Here is an 18,082-nt window from a genome sequence, read left to right on the forward strand (position 1 = left end):
TGCTCGCTGGCACGGCGCTGCTCGATGCATCGAGCAGCGCCGTGCCAGCGGCGGCGAGCCTCGTCTTTGCCAGCGGCGCGGACGGACGCGGGGCCCGACGCCACCGTTGTGCATGCTCTCAAGCTTCCCTTGAGCAGTTTCATCACTCTTTCTCTTATGTCTCACCCAACCTGCACCTCCAACCCCAGCAAGCGCTCCTCCTCCTACTCCTCCTACTCCTCCTCCCCTCATTCTGCCGCTGCATCTCCAATTCTCCCCGCGATGAAGTAGGCCAAGTCTCACAATACTCTCCACGCCCACTTCTCCAACTCCCCCGCCCTCTCCCCGATGATTGAGGACGATACGTATGCCGCTCTCGTGGCCTCGTCCCCCTCGAGGCCGGCTGATGAAGCTGATGACAACGCTGCATGACTCCCGAGGCGGCGGTTCGGCAGCGATGGCGAACACGAACTTCAGCGACGAAGACAAGAGCCTGCGTTCACTGGAAAGCACGAGTTGCTGACGACGGCAACCCGAAGAGGAGCAGGTGGAGGAGAGTTACAAGCGACAGTCGGCGACCTCGAGAGGGAAAAAGGAGAAGGCGATGGAAGTTCTGGCGTCCCAGTTCGGGAATGGGAGAAAAGAGAGAAAGAGGAATTGGATGAACTGAATGAGAAAGAGAGCGTGGGGATGAAGCGGGCGGCCCTAGTTCTTATTTGGGTTAATTAGATATTAGACATTAATAAACCCTAATTATTAACTTAATCCGGTCAACATCCAATTAAGATTCGTTGACTTTTAAATTTGAATAGTACCGTCCAATTCGGACTAAATGTGACCCGTTTTTATTTGTGAGGGAGCGAATAATTCAAAAGACAATGTTTTGGACCAAAATCGTCAAATCGCAATATGTTAAGGACCAAAATGGGCCTTTAGTCAATAGAGTATTACAATTGACAAATTCCTACGAATATTCCTTTTACAATTATAATGATAGAATAACTCAGAGCCCGAATTTAAATTTTTGAATGAACTAGACCTTTCAACATTACGATTTCTATTAACTTTTATAAGAAAAATGTAAAAAAATCAACTTTTGAAGAAGACACGACTTTTAAGTACTATTTATAAAGTTATGTTATATGGCATAGTTTTAGGAGACTGAAGAAAAACTCAACAATACTTTAGTTGGAAATTAATTGTGGCTATGTATATTGGGAACAAATTATATGCTCCATCTTGAGGTTACGGGTTCAAACCTCTGCCACTTGTTGAGAGACTTTCGGCCTTAAATGCAATCCAGGTCAAGCAGGATTAGTCGGATTCTGCCAAGGCGGGTTCTGTACACATATGGTCAAACTAAAAAAAATAAAAAAATATATGCTCGATCTTGAGGTTACGAGTTCAAACCTCCGCCATCCGTTGAGAGACTTTCGGCCTTAATCTGCAAACCAGGTCGAGCAGAATTAGTCAGATTCTGCCAAAGTGGGTTCGATACAGCTATGATTAAACCAAAAAAAATTAAATGCTCGATGTTTTTGATGACGGAAATACGCTATTGTAGTAATCAGGTAAATCCTCACGTATAATATATTCCAACCACATAGTAAAATAAAGCACATGAATTGCTTTATATTAGCCCAACATTCGCAACCCAAAATCTTAATGGCCCACAACAGAAGCCCATCTTAATTTATCTCAATATATATAATTCGAGCATCCCTCCATCTAAGGGTGAGAATTCTGGTATCCATGGTGCCCGACTCGAAAAATTCAAGTATCCAAACCTAAAAATCGTCTAAATGCACACCCAATACCCGATCTGATATGTTTTTTGAGTATCCAAATATCCTCCACTGGTATCCAAACCCGATGATTGGGTACCCAAATACATAACTCTTTACATATATTAATAATTACATTAAAAAAAAATAGGAATTAAAAAATTATTTGATTTTTGAAGCTAAAATTCTCTTTTATTCATTGAGAATATTTATTTTATTTTTGTTTTGTATGCTAATTATGCCTTTTTATGAACTTAAAAATGTCAACTGTATTGTTGAGGGAGGCCAATGACTAACCGAGATGCAACAACAGGGAGTATCTGTGTGCGGCAACGTAATAGATACAAAGACTTGAAGAAAGAAAGTGAGGGAATGAGAATAGAGTCACTTTAATGGAGAGTTGGATAATTGACTTATTTATAAATGTTAGAGAAAAATAACCTAATTATTGTAATTAGATAAATAATATATCCCACCCTAAATGGCTAAACCTAATTAAAAATTACCCTAAAAGTAAATTGGGTATTCGGGTAATAACGACACCCGATTGGGATACCTAATACCCAACTTATCTTAAATTTCATTACCCGATCCCATACCCAATACCCTTTTATTGGATATCGAGTATTTAGTACCCGACGGATATCGTGTCGGGAATAGGTAAACCCAATATCCATATTCCCACCCCCGATCCCATACCCAATACCCTTTTATTTCCTTCATCCCACGATGCTTCATTTTTGAACTCGTTTTAGAAAAACAATATAAAATAATTGAGATAATGTAAAGTAATTGAGAGAATATTATGGAGAAATGAAGCACCTCGATTATGATGGGACGAGCGCCTTCACAATATTCTCTCTCTTACTTTTGATTATCTTCACCTTAACTATTTTATAAGTATTATTTTTCTAAATCGAGTGAAAAAAAAGAAGCGACTCATTTATGGTGAGACGGAGGAATAATTATTTACTTGACTCTATAGGTTTGTTTTTCAAGATGAGCACAAAAGAAGTTTTCCTACTACTTTGATAATAAAAGCATGAATAACACTTGTAACACCATTCCACACATTATTCCATTTATTATTCACTATGCACTTTTATCCTAAAGAACCTAAAACACAAAAATTAATAATAGTGGGACGTCACATTAATTTTTATTTTAAATCAATAATTTTGTTTGATTAAATAATATAGTGTTAAAAACTATCCAAAGTTATATACTCCTACTAAGAATAAATTAGTCATAATAGTATATCACTAAATATTAATCCAAATTTTATTCTATAAATTTATTTTTTCATTTTAAATATACCATCATATAAATCACAAATCTCGAAAAGTAGTTATTATTGTAAAATAAGTACTATACTATGCACCCAATCCTTTAAAGTTTACTCCTTATTTTCTTTGGTACTATTTTAATATTCATATTCTTTCGTATTTTAGGCAAAAGTATCCTGATATTAATCTTGATATCGATTTGCCAAAATGATTATAAAATATTTTCACAACATAGATCCAGCACTAATATGATATCTACTTCCTAAATTACATGATTCCCAATCATGGTATACCATTAATTGCACAAACATTTTTTTCATCTTATTAATGACATTATCACAGAATCACAATATCCCCAAAAACATAGTAGTAGTATATTTGATTTTCCACCTAATTCTCATTAATTATTTGATTGCCAATCCAGAAAATGATGTGTTTCTATCCCTTGATATTTCAGGCATTTATGAACCCCAACCAACAACTCCAAAAGCGGTAAATTTATTTCCAAAAATATACAAGTGTGTAAAGTTTAATACTATCAATCAAACCCAACTCACACTAAACTGTAACTCATTATTTTTATTGCATTAAAAAATGACTATTTGAGAGGAGGTTTGATGTTTCTTTGTCATAAAAAAATTCAGTCAGTTAGAGCTGTTGGCTTTCTTGCAAGAAAACCAGGTAATCTCTCTCCACACTCTATTGTTGGTTGAATTTTAATGACACTGTGAATAAAACTCTTTAACTTCACTATTTTATCTGTTTTGTGGCGGTGGAGGTGGGCTTATTGGTGTTTTTTTCAGGCTGCAGAAAAACTGCTACATAGCCATTAATGGGGCAAGATTCTTGGTCTTGAATCTTGATATTGTGAAGATTTCAAGATTTGATTTTTCTTGGTTTTTTTGTGTGCTTGGAGCCATTTTGTATCACAAAATGGGTGTTGGGATATTTTGTTTCTACTCCTTTTTAGTGGTGACTCTAGTAATTAGGCCTTTGGTGTGCCAGCAACCCAACACAGATGAGTCATTTCTCCTTGAATTCTTTGAGAAAATGGGGTTAAACCCACCCCACAAATATGGATATTCTGGCTCTTTCTGTTCATGGAGAGGTGTGGTTTGTGATGATGGGGGAGAAAATGTTGTGAAGCTAGAAGCTTCTGGAGTGGGTTTATCTGGTGTGATTCCTGATACAACTATTGGGAAATTGAAAAAGCTTGAATCTTTGGATCTTAGCAGTAACAAGATTACCACCTTGCCTTCTGATTTTTGGAGTTTGGGTTCTCTCATAAAGCTTAATCTTTCACACAACCAAATCTGTGGGAGTCTTTCTAGTAACATTGGAAATTTTGGGCACCTTCAAAGCTTGGACCTTTCGTTTAACATATTTGATGGGAGCATCCCAGAAACATTCAGTTCTTTGTCAAAGTTGGAGTCTTTGAACCTCAGTGACAATGGGTTTGAATCCAGTGTCCCATCAGGAATCTTGCAGTGTTTGAATTTAGTTTCTGTTGATCTGTCTGAAAACAATCTCAATGGCTCTCTTCCTAGTGGCTTTGCTGCTGCATTGCCAAAGCTCAGGTTCTTGAGCTTGGCAGAGAACGAGGTTGTTGGTCGGGATTCGGACTTTAGTGGGATGAAATCGGTGAGCTATCTGAATCTCTCTGGGAACTTGTTCAAGGGTTCTGTTTTAGGTGTGTTTGAAGGGACATTGGAGGTGGTGGATTTGAGCAGGAATCAGTTTCAAGGCCACATTCCTGAGGTAAACCCCTCCACTTTCAATTGGTCGAATTTGCTGTATTTGGATATGTCTGAGAATGAGTTGAGTGGTGAGATTTTCTTCACCGGATTGCATCATTCAATGAATCTTAGACACATTAATCTTGCACACAACAGATTCACCAAACAGGACTTGTTTATCAATGCTGATGTGCTCACACATTTAGACTATCTGAATTTGTCTGCAACTGGTTTGGTTGGTGAGATTCCTAGCAACATCTCAGGACTAACTAGTTTAGCAACCCTTGATCTCTCTGACAACCATCTCAGCAGCCACATTCCGCCTCTCATGTTGAAGAGCCTCAGATTTCTCGACCTTTCGCACAACAATCTAACAGGAGATATCCCATTGGTGGTGATGGATGAACTCCATCATATGGATAGCTTCAATTTCTCATACAACAACCTTAGCTTTTGTGGGTCCCAGTTCCCCCCGGAAACTCTTCAAGCTTCGTTCATAGGATCGACTAATAGCTGCCCCATTGCTGCCAATCCGGACTTCTTCAAGAAAAAGCCTCCAATGCATAGAGGGCTAAAGATTGCTCTGGCTCTGACCATCCCCATGGTGTTTTTGCTCGTGGGGTTGCTTGTGCTAGCATTTAGGTGTCGTAGAAAAACAAGAACATGGGCGGTGAAGCAGGATTCTTGCAAGGAGGAGCAGACCGTCTTCCCGGGGCCCTTCTCGTTCCAGACAGATTCAACCACTTGGGTGGCTGATGTTAAGCAGGCAACATCAGTGCCCGTAGTCATCTTTGAGAAGCCCTTGCTGAATTTCACATTCGCGGACTTGCTATCCGCGACCTCTCATTTTGATAGGGCCACGTTGCTGGCAGAAGGGAGATTTGGGCCTGTCTACGGTGGATTGATGCCCGGGGGGTTACATGTTGCTGTTAAGGTTTTGGTTCATGGTTCCACGATGACAGACCACGAAGCTGCAAGGGAGCTTGAGTATCTTGGTCGAATCAAGCACCCTAATCTCGTTCCATTAACGGGATATTGCTTGGCCGGTGAGCAGAGGATTGCTATCTACGATTACATGGAGAACGGGAACTTGCAGAACTTGCTACATGATCTGCCACTCGGGATTCAAAAGACGGAAGATTGGAGCACAGACACATGGGTAGATGAGAACAACGGGATACAGAACGTTGGCCCTGAAGGGTCACTAATAACATGGAGGTTCAGGCACAAGGTCGCGCTTGGCACTGCTCGTGCACTCGCGTTCCTCCATCACGGCTGCATCCCTCCCATCATCCACCGAGACGTCAAAGCAAGCAGCGTCTACCTGGACTCAAACTTGGAGCCAAGGCTGTCAGATTTCGGGATTTCAAATATTTTCGGGAATGGAAGCGAAGATGAGATTGCTCGTGCATCCCCGGGGTATCTGCCACCAGAGTTTCTCGAGCAAGAAGGCAGCTCCTCACCGATGGCACCAACGCCCATGTCAGACATATATGGATTCGGAGTGATCTTATTCGAGTTAATCACCGGGAAGAAGCCGGTTGGGGATGTGTATCAAGAAGCAAACTTAACTACTTGGGTGAGGGGACTAGTGAGGAGGGACCAGGCATCACGAGCTATCGACCCCAAGATCCGTGGGACTGCACCAGACTCACAGATCATCGAGGCTTTGAAGATCGGGTACCTTTGCACGGCCGAAATTCCTTCCAAGAGGCTAAGCATGCAACAGGTAGTTGGCCTGCTCAAGGATCTTGAACAAATTACACTATAGTAAACACATTTTGAACTAAATCATGTTCTAATTGCTTCTCTAGTTTATTTTTAGTATCACATTGTATATCATTTTGAGTTTTGCTTTCTTGACATTCTATCTGTTATCCTCACCACTCTTTCATTGTACAAACTCTTGGAAATGTTACCAAGGTTGAGCTACTCTTATCTCACTTAAAATATTTTAATAACAATGAATAACTCTATATACATTTTGTTCATGTGGGAATTAGTAATCATGCCCTTAATAATTGCTGAAAATTAGAAAATAATTAGAAATTTGTAATTGAGGACAATGGTGAATTGGGAACTTCTATTTTGAAATATAACACTTGCTAGAGCATGAGTTTTATAACATCCCTTAGAGCCGATCATCGGTAGTCGGCGGTCAGCTGTCACCGGAGGAGCGGGCATAGCAGGACAAAGATGGGCGCTTATCTAATTTTCAGATTTTTTTAAAAATCATTTTTTAATATTTTTCCAAGTTTTTTGGAATAAGATTAACCAAACATCCACTGGCTTGCATATATGTGTGTGTACACACAACAAAATATAAAATGGAAAAAACATAAGACAAGTATGATGGCTTGTGAGATTATTCCTTATCATCTCCTGAATCAGATGCCAAAAACATTCTTGGAAATTAAAAATTGTATACTCATAATGAATTTAACCTAACTAAAACATAGCTGCTACAAGTTAACCTCTACAATGTTAACAAAAAAATAGTATACAAAAAAAATAGTAGTATTAAATAAAAGGGGACTACTTCATATAGTTCCAACATAATCATTTTCCAAATTAGGAAGAGTTCTTGATTACCCATTCAACCAGCGTTGAAACCCCGAATCCAGTTGCGCTCTTCTTCTTGTCATTCCAAACAGGGCCAGCCATGTCGATGTGCATCCATTGCACCTTCTCGTCAACGAACTATCCCACAAAACATGTCAGATTTCAGTATTCATGTTTGTCGTCTATCTTTGATACAATGGGTTTAGCAAGATTGGCATTCAAAGCTGATGATGAAAGCATTACCTGTTTCAAGAAAAGAGCTGCGGTGATGGAACCACCTTGACGACCACCGGTATTTACCATATCAGCCACTCCGGACTTCATGGACTCCCAGTAAGTTTCCTCCAACGGCAGCCTCCATAGTTTTTCCCCACTGTTCTCTGAAGCTCTTGACATCTCTTCTGCTAGATCATCGCTTGGCGTGAAAACACCTGTTTGTTTTTTAATGAAATGAGCAGTGTATTTTGGTCTGAAAGAATGACTACAACAAATCGATTTCAAAAGGTGGAGTATATTATTAGAATAGAACCTATACGCTCCAGATTACAAGAAAAGAAATCTTTATAGACCTAATGTACCTGCAATTGAGGGTCCGAGAGCCACTATACAAGCTCCCGTGAGTGTAGCCAAATCCACTATCTGCACATTAAAATGCTTGCTACTCAACCACAAAATACAACATAAGTAAAAAAATGCATGGTGATCCTCTGTGAGTAGGAAATGAAAGCATCGAGCATAATGTTTGAACCGGAAAAAAGTTTGCTGGATTGCAAAATAAGCCAAGGACGGTCGGATAATCATGTCTTATGTTGCCTGTGTCTGTAAGAAGATGTCACTGAAAGCATGATGAACAAAACCACCGTATTATACCTTCTCTGCACCTTGAGTACAGGCATATACCAAAGCATCAGCAAGTGTAAGTCTTCCTTCAGCATCGGTATTGTTTACCTACAATGTTGGGTAAAGGGTGAAAACCGTCAGCGAAGAAATCTTATTGAATGCTAACATAAACATGCTTCCTTCCCTGGTCAATATAGATGTAACCTATAAGAAGATGAGCTGGATGGACAAGAACAACAATTTGCAACCTATGGGAAGGAGAAATTACCTCAATTGTCTTCCCATTTGAAGCAGTAAGGATGTCCCCAGGACGCATACCTGTTCCACTTATCATATTCTCGCAGGCAGCAACAATGAAGTGAACCTGAAGATACAGTCAATTGTCAAATTTATTTCTAATCTATGATAACAATAACAGGCAAAGTAGTAATTCAATCGAATCAAATCAATCAATCAATCAAGTAAAGTCAGGAAGAGCAAATACACCTCAACCCCGTCAGGCTTGATTTTTCCTAGAGATTTTGCAGCACCCAATACTGCTGCTGAGCCTCCCATGTCAAATTTCATGAGTTCAATCATACTACCTGGTCCTGTCTTGATATTGTAGCCACCACTGTATTGTAAGGAAAACATCAAGACAAGAAGATCTGATGAGCATATAAATATGGCTGTTTTGTTCAAATTTTGAAATCAAAAGATAAAGATCTCTTTCTTAGGGTATAAAAGTTACCAATCAAAAGTCAAGCCTTTTCCCACCAGGGCCAGCTTGGTTCTAACTGTTCCACCTGGAGGCTTGTAACATAAATGGATGAAATGTGGAGGATTGCACGACGCTGCGCCAACAGCTAAAAAGGACCCCATTTTCAATTCCTTGCACTGCTCTTCATCCAATATTTTAACCGTAAATACATCACTGTGGTCAGATGCAATTCTTGTGGCTTCTTCAGCTAGTACTCCTGAATAAGAGTAACATTCAAGAAACAAGTGAGATATGGAGAGCTACAGAGCATAAAAGTCTAGCAATATGAATGCCATGAGAATAAGGGCACTATAAAAAAACAAATGTTATTGAGGAAAACAAATAATATGACAAACCAGGTGTGAGTACATTCGCGGGAGCATTCACTAGCTCTTTTCCCAAAATGATCCCTGAACAAACATCTTCGGCATATTTGAGTTTTTTCTCAATCTCAGGTCCAATACCAAGACCAAGAATGTCAATTGATTGTAGAGAAGGTTTCTTCGATTCTGATTTGAATCTGTTATCATCAAATGTCCCCAATATAGCTCCTGTTTAAAGTTCAAGGAGCAGCCACATTAACTACAAACAAAGATGGACATTTCCACTCAAGCAAAAAGTACATACCAGTAGCTATAGCTGAAGCAGTACTTGGCTTCAGTTCTGCAGCAATTCCTTCGGATGAAGCAAGTGTGATGGCAACATTAATACCCCGGGAAGACTTTGCTGCAGCAGCCACAGACTCACCGAGACTGCGGTAAGCTGTTCTTGCCGATGCTCCTCCAAGCCCAATCAAACCAACCCTTTTAGACCCAACACCAGGAAGCCTGAGCACTGTTGATTGACCAGCCTTCCCAGTGAAATCTTCCTCCGACGAGGCTTCAGATAACAAACCCCCCAAATGCAAATCCAGCTTTTGCAGTATTACATTCTTAAACGCCGAATTTTCGTCCCTCTCCATGTCCTTTTCCGTGACGCCCACAGCAAGTATGTCTCCTTTCCATTCTACCAAATCAATCTCTTTTGCCGAAAATGCAATCTTAAATCATCCCAGCAACACATCAAATTAGTTAAGCCGATAACTAATATCCCCAAAAATTAACATGCCAAACACATCAGGTTACATACACGAGTCATACATATTTCACCCAAATCAGTCAAATCACTTGAAAATTATAAAGCGAAACTCTATCATAATCAAATCGACAAATACACAGTGTAGAAGGAATTAAGATGAAACCAATGTATCATTATTCACAGCTCCAAATAAATGAGAGAATTGATAATCAGTAAATACAAAGCAAAACGAATACCTTTGGCGGATCGATCTGTTTGGGTTCGGTGAGACCAAGAGCTGCTCGAGTAATGGAATGCGCCATGCGCTTTCCTCTCCAAGATAGACCGAATTCGAACTTAGTGAAAACAGAGGCGGAGAAATTACAGTATGAAGACGAGAAGGAAGACGAAGGCGACGCCGAGGCACGAAGAGTAAAGGAAGTCGAAGCTACTCTAATGGAGGCCATGCTTTGGAGAAGAAACAAACGGATGCTGTTAAATTTATCTCCATTATCTATTTGGGGAGGCAAATGAGATAGTTTGAAATTCAGGGGTAGAAATGTAAAAACGCTGAACTCCTAACCAAGCTTTCTTTCTACTCTATCAATCCCTTTTCAGAATTAATTAAACCCTACAAATTACTCAGTAATCAATCAATTGAGAACAAGTGAAGATGGTGGCGACGAATCTGAAAGCGGAGACGATGAAATTGATGGAGAAGCGAAGTGGGATAGAGGAGGAGATGAATGTCATCATCGAACGCCTCTGCCAGCCCGGCGGCCCTGGCCTCTCCGGCAACCTTGTCGATTCCGAGGTATATTTCGTTCCATATACCTCTCTCCAATTGATTATTTCTTCGTCTACACCAATGAATTGAATATGAAGATTTTGTGGCGGATTGTTCTGAAAATTGAGGGTTTTGCAGGGGTTTCCGAGGACAGATATTGACATTCCAACTGTCAGAGCTGACAGGCATAGACTTGCTGGTATTGGCAATCTCTCTGTTTTGGATTCTAAGCTACAGAATGTGAATTGACTTTAATTTTTGTTACCTGTTAACAAATTGATGTTAGGTGGTGGGAGAAGCTCTCCCTTTACTCACGTTGTTTTTCCTGGTGCAGAGTTGCGTAGTGATCACAAGGATATAACGGAGAAGATGAGCCAAAATATTGAGCTTCTTCATTCTGCAAAACATACTACAGCCACTTCATCTGTTAAAGATTCTGGTTAGCTGCTAATTGGTTCATAATTGTATGTTGTTTATTGGAGTTTTTGATATGTGATAGATGAGTTATGATCACAACGAGCCTGATTAAGCGATAGACGTTAACTGAAAGTTAATTGATACTTTAACAATGGAATATGTTCGATTGGTAATGCCGAAAGGTGCATATATTCAGCGTGTTAGTTAAGTGGCATAAAATTAACTGTGTTTTGCATTTGATGCCGCAGGGCCAAGTGCTGGCATGTATGCGTCCCTTGGCAATTCTGTAGCAATAGACGCTTCTAGTGCCATGGATGCGGATTTTGGCATCGGCAGAGCCTTTGCAATTGTCGATGAAATAACTGAGTTGTCTCCAGCTGCAGAAGATGGTTTACAACTGGGCGATCAGATTTTGAAATTTGGGAATGTGGGGGGAGGTGAGAGCTTTCTGCAGCAGCTTGCTGCTGAAGCTCAACAAAAGCAAGGTGAAGCTGTCCCCTTGGTTGTGTCGAGGCAGGGTTCTCTGATTAATCTGACTGTAACTCCTAGAACATGGCCGGGTCGAGGTTTACTGGGGTACGTCCTACTTTACTTTTCTTCTTAACATCGTCAAATGTTTTCTCTTTGGCTTACCTTTCATTGCTGCAAGTATGGCACGTGCCCTCAACAAATCTTCGAAAAACTATTAGTGCAGTATGTTTAGTCAATATAGTAAAACATCAAAACACAAATTATCTATATGAACCTGATGATTCGCAAGAAATGATGCGGGTTTAACAAAGCATGAATTCAAGCTTTTATAAGGAATATTTCTCTACTCGTTAGTAACATACTATTTCCAGCGTACTTGCTCAATTATGCATCGTTATAATTGTTTTCTTGATGTGCTGGTATTAGTTGAATTACCAATCTCTGTTTCCGCATGTGCGTAATATTCTATTTCCTCTGGGTACAGTCCTCATGAGCAATCTCTAATGTGGATCCATATAGTTTCGTTTGTATTCATCGTCCTCTGCTGCACACACGAGTTTCACATTCAAGTTTGCATGAATGTTTTATTATTTAAAACATTACATGTTCACGTACGCCCGAGCTAGAGTTCTAATTTGTGGCTTTTTGCAGGTGCCATTTCCGGATCTTATGATGACGTGTTTATGCACACAACTCCTTAATAGTTAGGACCGAACTGCCGGGAGGGAAAAGAATACTAGGTTTTTATGTGCATTCGAAATAACTATGTAACAAACTTGTACTTAAGAACGATTATGTATCGTCCTGTTTTTGTGTCTCAAATGTTAGGGCTGACAAATCGTGCGGATTGGGTCGTTATCGGGTCAATCTGATAATGACCGAATCCAATAAGGCATAACCTGAACCCGACCTGTTAAGGAAACTGTAAATCCGAACACGAACCTGACCTGCTACCTTCAAATCCGAACACGACCCGCACCCGACACGAATCCGTTATCGACACGATATAGTATGGGTTGACACGACACGATAACAACTCGAACCTGATATTATACGATTAAAACCTAATATTACACGATTATTCCTTAATTTTTAACCTAATTTACACAATTAAAATTCGTTTTATACTATTTAAACCTAATTTACAAGAAATTAAAAAATTAAAGTAATATATATTTTTTTAAATAATAATAAAAATAATATTATTATTTCTTAATAGGTTACCCGCATCCGACCCGAAATTATCGGGTTCTTAATGGCTCAACCCGATAAGGACACAGATCCAATAAGACTTGACCCAACCCAATAATTTCGTGAGGATTCGTGTCAGATTATCGTGTCGTGTCGAAAATTGCCAGCCCTATCAAATGTCATTTGGTAGGGAAGGATGTGATCACGACATTTGGTAGGGAAGGATGTGATCATATTGCCAGGCTATCTATCACATGTTATACTGAATCTAACAGCTAAACTCGTAATACAAGGTGAAAACTTGAGTTTTGGAGTGTGGAGGTGTGAAAAGGTGCTCTGGGAGGTGTGTAACAAGCCTTTTATACCTAGGGCTGACTTTTCAATGTGGAAACATTGTCGGTCAAACATGGCAAGTCGCCAGGTTCGTGATTGGGAGAAGATGGCGAGTCGCCAGGTCTCTATGGTGATTTTGCGCGAGGATTCTGGCGATTGGTCAGGTTCGTCGTGTTGCGAAGCTGGCAAGTCGTCAGCTGCGTATGGCATTTCTGTGCGTGATTCTGGCTAGTCGATGACTTTGCGCCCTTTTCGACTTCGGATCATCCCTTTCGCCTTTTAAGCCATTTCGGCCCATTTTCTACATATTCTTCACAAAGTGATCAAAATACCAATATGATAGAGAAGTAGGTATAACAATTTCTGACAATCTACAAAATATAATTAAAATCAAGCACAACTACTCTGCAAAAACCAAGTAAATCAATAATACAAACAACATATATCAGAGAGATGTTCATCACATAATATATCACACGCCAAACAAATTCAGCAAAGCTATCAAATATGTATACTCTACACTGTATTTATTCTACTCCCTACATCCCTCAATAAGAGTCACATTTCACTTTTACCATAAATAATAAGTAGGTCTCACACTCCACTCACGTTGTATTATAAAACTAATATAAAAAATAGACCTCATATTCTACTAACTTTTTCAACTCACTATCCTTTTTTTAAAACTGGTGGCCACACCAAATATAATTCCTATTGTGGGACGGATGAAGTAATATTTCTTATCAAAGGTCATGGTTCATCTCAAACTTTTTCAAAGCTTTGACGGTTGAAAGACTAGGTTTGTATAACATGCGTATCGTATGCACGTGTCTTAGTTTATCAACAAGATTTCTTTGTTCCCACTTTCCAAATACTACTATCTCCGTCTCATTGTAGTAGAGGTGTTTCGTTTTAACCACTCATTTTGGAAAATGATACTAATAAATAGTTAAAATGAAAAGAGAGTAAAGTAAAAAAAGATAATAATGTAGATAAGACTCTTCTCTATATTATTATCTCTTATCTACATTATTGTCTCTTTTACTTTACTTTCTCTCCACTTTAATTATTTATTACTCCATCCGTTCCCTCATAGTTGAGTCATTTTTCCATTTTGAGAAGTTCTTCCATAGTTGAGTCATTTCGATATATGATAACACTTTTCTCACTTTTACTTTACTCTTTCTTACTTTATTCACTCTCTACTTTTTTATCTCTCTTACTTTTTTATCTATCTACTTAACACACGAAACATCTCTTTCTTAAATTACGTGTCAAAAAGTTCTGCCTCAATTATGAGAGTACAAAGGGAGTATTAGTTTTCCAGAACGAGTACTCAAAATGAAACGTCTCTACCATAGTGGGACGAAAGGTGTATGAGTTAGTAAGTACCCCCTCTGTCCTATTAAAAATGAAACGTTTTCCTTTTTCGATTGTCCCATTAAAAATGAAATGTTTCCTAAAATAGAATTAACCTTATCTCTACTTTTCTCTCTCTCTTACTTTACTCTCTCTTCTTTAACTCACAAAACAACACTACATAAAATCATGTGTGCCGAAAAACAAACGTTTCATATTTATTGGGATGGAGGGAGTATATGGTAAGTGCGGATAGCCACGATTAGGGGTGAGCAAAAAAACCGGAAACCGAATATTCAAACCGAACCAAACCGAAATTTTGAAATTCGGTTCGGTTATTTCGGTTTTTCGGTTCGGTTCGGTTCGGGCGAAGAAAAAAACCGAAAAACCGAAAAACCTATATATATATTCTATTAATTTAATATATTATATTATATATAATATATATATTCTTTTAATATATTCTACTATATAATATATATTATATGTATTATTAATTTTATATTATATATAAATATTCTATTAGTATATATAAAATAAAATAAAATACACATATATAAATATATATTTATATTATATTTATTTTTTTCAGGTTTTTCGGTTTTTTTTTTCGAGTTTTTCGGTTTTGTTCGGGTTTTTCAGTTTTTTAAGTTTGGTTTTCGGTTTTTCGGTTTCGGTTTTTCAGTTTTTCGGGTTCGGTTCGGTTTGGATTTTGAACTAAATTCGGTTTTTCAATTTTGGTTCGGTTTTCGTAAAAAACCGAACCGAAACTCGAATGCACACCCCTAGCCACGATGGACAATGATTAGACTTGGTGATTTGACCATACAATGCTTTAGGCTTTGGTACGTGACACTAACAATTGACATATAAGAAATTAACTACGTGGGAACTTGGACAAGCTACAGAGATTGTAACAACAATAAAGAGACTGGAGCAATTACTCCGGGACTCTCGTGTCGATCCTAATGAATCATCCTTTCCACGTAGGTAAATCTTTGCCTGCTAGGCAAGAGGCTAGCAAATTGCAAATTCTATCTCGATAGGACATGTATTTCTATTACTATGAAATTCATAAATGAAGTAGTTAATGGTGGGGTTACCATTATCCTTTTTGTAGTGACGAATCTTGTACATGTTCTTAAGACTTAAGAAAATAAATTTGTCCACTTTTCAGGGTCTTAAAGGGGCGTGGATTTAAATCGAGTATCTTGTGTTTTTTTGTTAAAAAAAAACTTTGTTTGAATTCGGTCAAAGTAAACAGAAGAATTACATTTCCTATTGATTAATTCACCAGGAAATGGAATTGGGGAATTTTTTTTGAAATGGAAGGATTCCATTTTTGAGTCAGGTCGATTTATATTGTTGTAAGGTTTTCCGCTTTATTTCTTAATAACTTATTTTTTGATTTTATTTGTTTGTCGAACAAAATAACTTTTTGAATAGAGACTCGTTTTAAATGAAAATCAAGCCGCGACCCTTACCACTGGATCTTTCTTTTGTATTGACCAAGTAAAAACCTCATTCCTTTAGCTCCAAAAAATGGAAAAAGCTTTTTTTATTGAATTTGTAAATGTTTTGTGAATTGAGAGTTTTATACATTGTTGAGTTGAGGTAAATTCGAAGAAATTGTGCGAATTGTGTAATCTTCAATTATTGATACCGGTAATCTTCAATTGTGTAAATCCTCCAAGAAGAGTTAGAATGGCAGTTCCTGCTCCTTGGGAGGTCCCAAATAAATGACTACTTGAATCAGGGTTTTGAGCATAAAGATTCCACTGACCTGAAAAAAGTGGGCCTAACCCTTGGGGGTCCAAGCCAAGGAACTTACGCCGAAGAGTCCTGACAATGTCCCTGAACCGGATCACCTACTCCAAAACTCATATTCATTTCCTATTCCACATTCACAATCAAATAAATTAATCCCACCATCACTTATTAAAATCGCTCATGTTTATAAGAATATTTTTTTTGTTGTGAGTATGGAGTAGGAAATGGATTGGTGTTTTGGAGTAGGTTATCCGCTATGGTATATTGAAATGCCAACGAAATTATGTGTTGATGAGTTAGTAATGTTAATAACCGAAGAAAGTTAGCAATTGATCACACCTCATCTATAGAAATACTCTAACTGAAACTACAAATACTCCAATTAAGATTTTAAGTATTTTAATTAAAACAAAAAATACAATAAATATGAGCATAATAAGCATGCTTTAATTTACTTATCATAATCTAAGATGTATATTTCCAAAAGAACATAATGGCATATTAGCCCATATGTAAATTAAATTTATGGCAAAGTGGCATAAGGGCATTATGGCATAGAGACATTATGTTTAACAAATATAGAATCATGTTGCTTTTAATAGTACTACTCATAAATTATATATATAAACATTTTTCTATGTTGTAGTGAGAACTGTTTAGATGGGTTATATTTTTCTATATTGTCATCATGCTATGCCTAGACTAGGGAATATTTTCTTAAAAAATAGGCCAGTTTTATCATTTTGGGTCTCCACTAAAATTAGACCAATTTCTAAATATAGAAACTTTTAAACATTTAAATATTATTACTAATAATCTGGACCCCACAATCCACTAACACTACTTCTCTCTTACTTTTTCACATCTCTTACTTTACCAATTGATATTAAAACTTGTGTTATACACAACTTTGTCTATTTTTGTTAGACGAAGATAGTATATAAAAATGGACCACACATTCTATTATCTTTTCTCACCCACTTTCTTTTTCATTTCTTAAAACCCGTAACGAACTCAAATGAGACTCCTAATGACAGACTGAGGGAGTACTGAGTAAAGAAAGGAAGGAAAAAAAGATTAATACAAATACAAAATCGCATGTAAAACTACGTTGTTCGGGCACAAAATTTGGTGTTGTGTTATTCCCCACAGTAGGGGATCGTCCCCCAAGGAGGTAGGTTTATATATCTCCAATCAAAATCTAAGATAATTTAGTTTGATTACTTAATTACCCTCTCACTTAATTGATTGCCGACTTTTTTACTTATCAAAGAAAATCAAACGTTTCTCTCCACAAAATCTGTAATCTACAAGTTATTTTTCCATTCATCTACATATTCTAACGCAGGCACCAGAATCCTAGCTTTCAACCAATACCTGTTGATTGTTCAGTTTTACTTTTAATTCAACTTACCTCTTTTAATTTACCTCTTCTTTCATAATTAGAAAGGGCAGTAGTTCTTGTAGGGATCAGACCATCGTAACACTAATTATTGGGACATCTTTTGCTATTACACCGCGTACTGAGTTGGCTAGACTCAAAAGGAACAAGCCAGATACAAAAGAGAAACAAGATTACAGAATACACTAAGTACAAGAAACCCTAATCGAAACCCTATTTATGTTCAAGTCTTTAACCAGACTTGAAACCTTGAAATTCACTGATTGATTCGTGCACACTAAGTAAACAAGTCAGTAATAAAAAATAAGGATCCCGAAGGATCTAAAAAGAATAGACAAAACAAGGTCAGAAGTAACATGATATGGCTCAG

The 18,082-nt window shown here is 38.0% G+C and overlaps 3 protein-coding genes across 3 annotated transcripts; 2 read left to right on the plus strand and 1 right to left on the minus strand.

The window, feature by feature from the left end:
• The first annotated feature begins 3,596 nt into the window (after positions 1–3,596).
• LOC121799366 (probable LRR receptor-like serine/threonine-protein kinase At2g24230) lies at positions 3,597–6,765 on the plus strand. The gene is made up of 2 exons (XM_042198714.1): positions 3,597–3,730; positions 3,853–6,765. The coding sequence occupies exon 2, from the start codon at positions 3,983–3,985 to the stop codon at positions 6,554–6,556; it is 2,574 nt and encodes an 857-aa protein (XP_042054648.1). The 5' UTR covers positions 3,597–3,730; positions 3,853–3,982; the 3' UTR covers positions 6,557–6,765.
• A 373-nt stretch (positions 6,766–7,138) lies between these two features.
• On the minus strand, positions 7,139–10,523 carry LOC121799367 (leucine aminopeptidase 1-like). Its single transcript, XM_042198715.1, has 10 exons — positions 10,240–10,523; positions 9,554–9,965; positions 9,283–9,477; positions 8,918–9,143; positions 8,674–8,800; positions 8,456–8,551; positions 8,218–8,295; positions 7,926–7,986; positions 7,591–7,778; positions 7,139–7,485 (listed from the first exon to the last, which is right to left on the minus strand). The coding sequence occupies exons 1-10, from the start codon at positions 10,447–10,449 to the stop codon at positions 7,357–7,359; spliced, it is 1,722 nt and encodes a 573-aa protein (XP_042054649.1). The 5' UTR covers positions 10,450–10,523; the 3' UTR covers positions 7,139–7,356.
• A 19-nt stretch (positions 10,524–10,542) lies between these two features.
• On the plus strand, positions 10,543–12,479 carry LOC121799368 (26S proteasome non-ATPase regulatory subunit 9-like). The gene is made up of 5 exons (XM_042198716.1): positions 10,543–10,796; positions 10,908–10,968; positions 11,104–11,208; positions 11,435–11,762; positions 12,309–12,479. The coding sequence occupies exons 1-5, from the start codon at positions 10,656–10,658 to the stop codon at positions 12,328–12,330; spliced, it is 657 nt and encodes a 218-aa protein (XP_042054650.1). The 5' UTR covers positions 10,543–10,655; the 3' UTR covers positions 12,331–12,479.
• Positions 12,480–18,082: the final 5,603 nt, after the last annotated feature.

This window comes from Salvia splendens, chromosome 4, assembly GCF_004379255.2.
Source record: "Salvia splendens isolate huo1 chromosome 4, SspV2, whole genome shotgun sequence".
Lineage (NCBI taxonomy): Eukaryota > Viridiplantae > Streptophyta > Magnoliopsida > Lamiales > Lamiaceae > Salvia > Salvia splendens.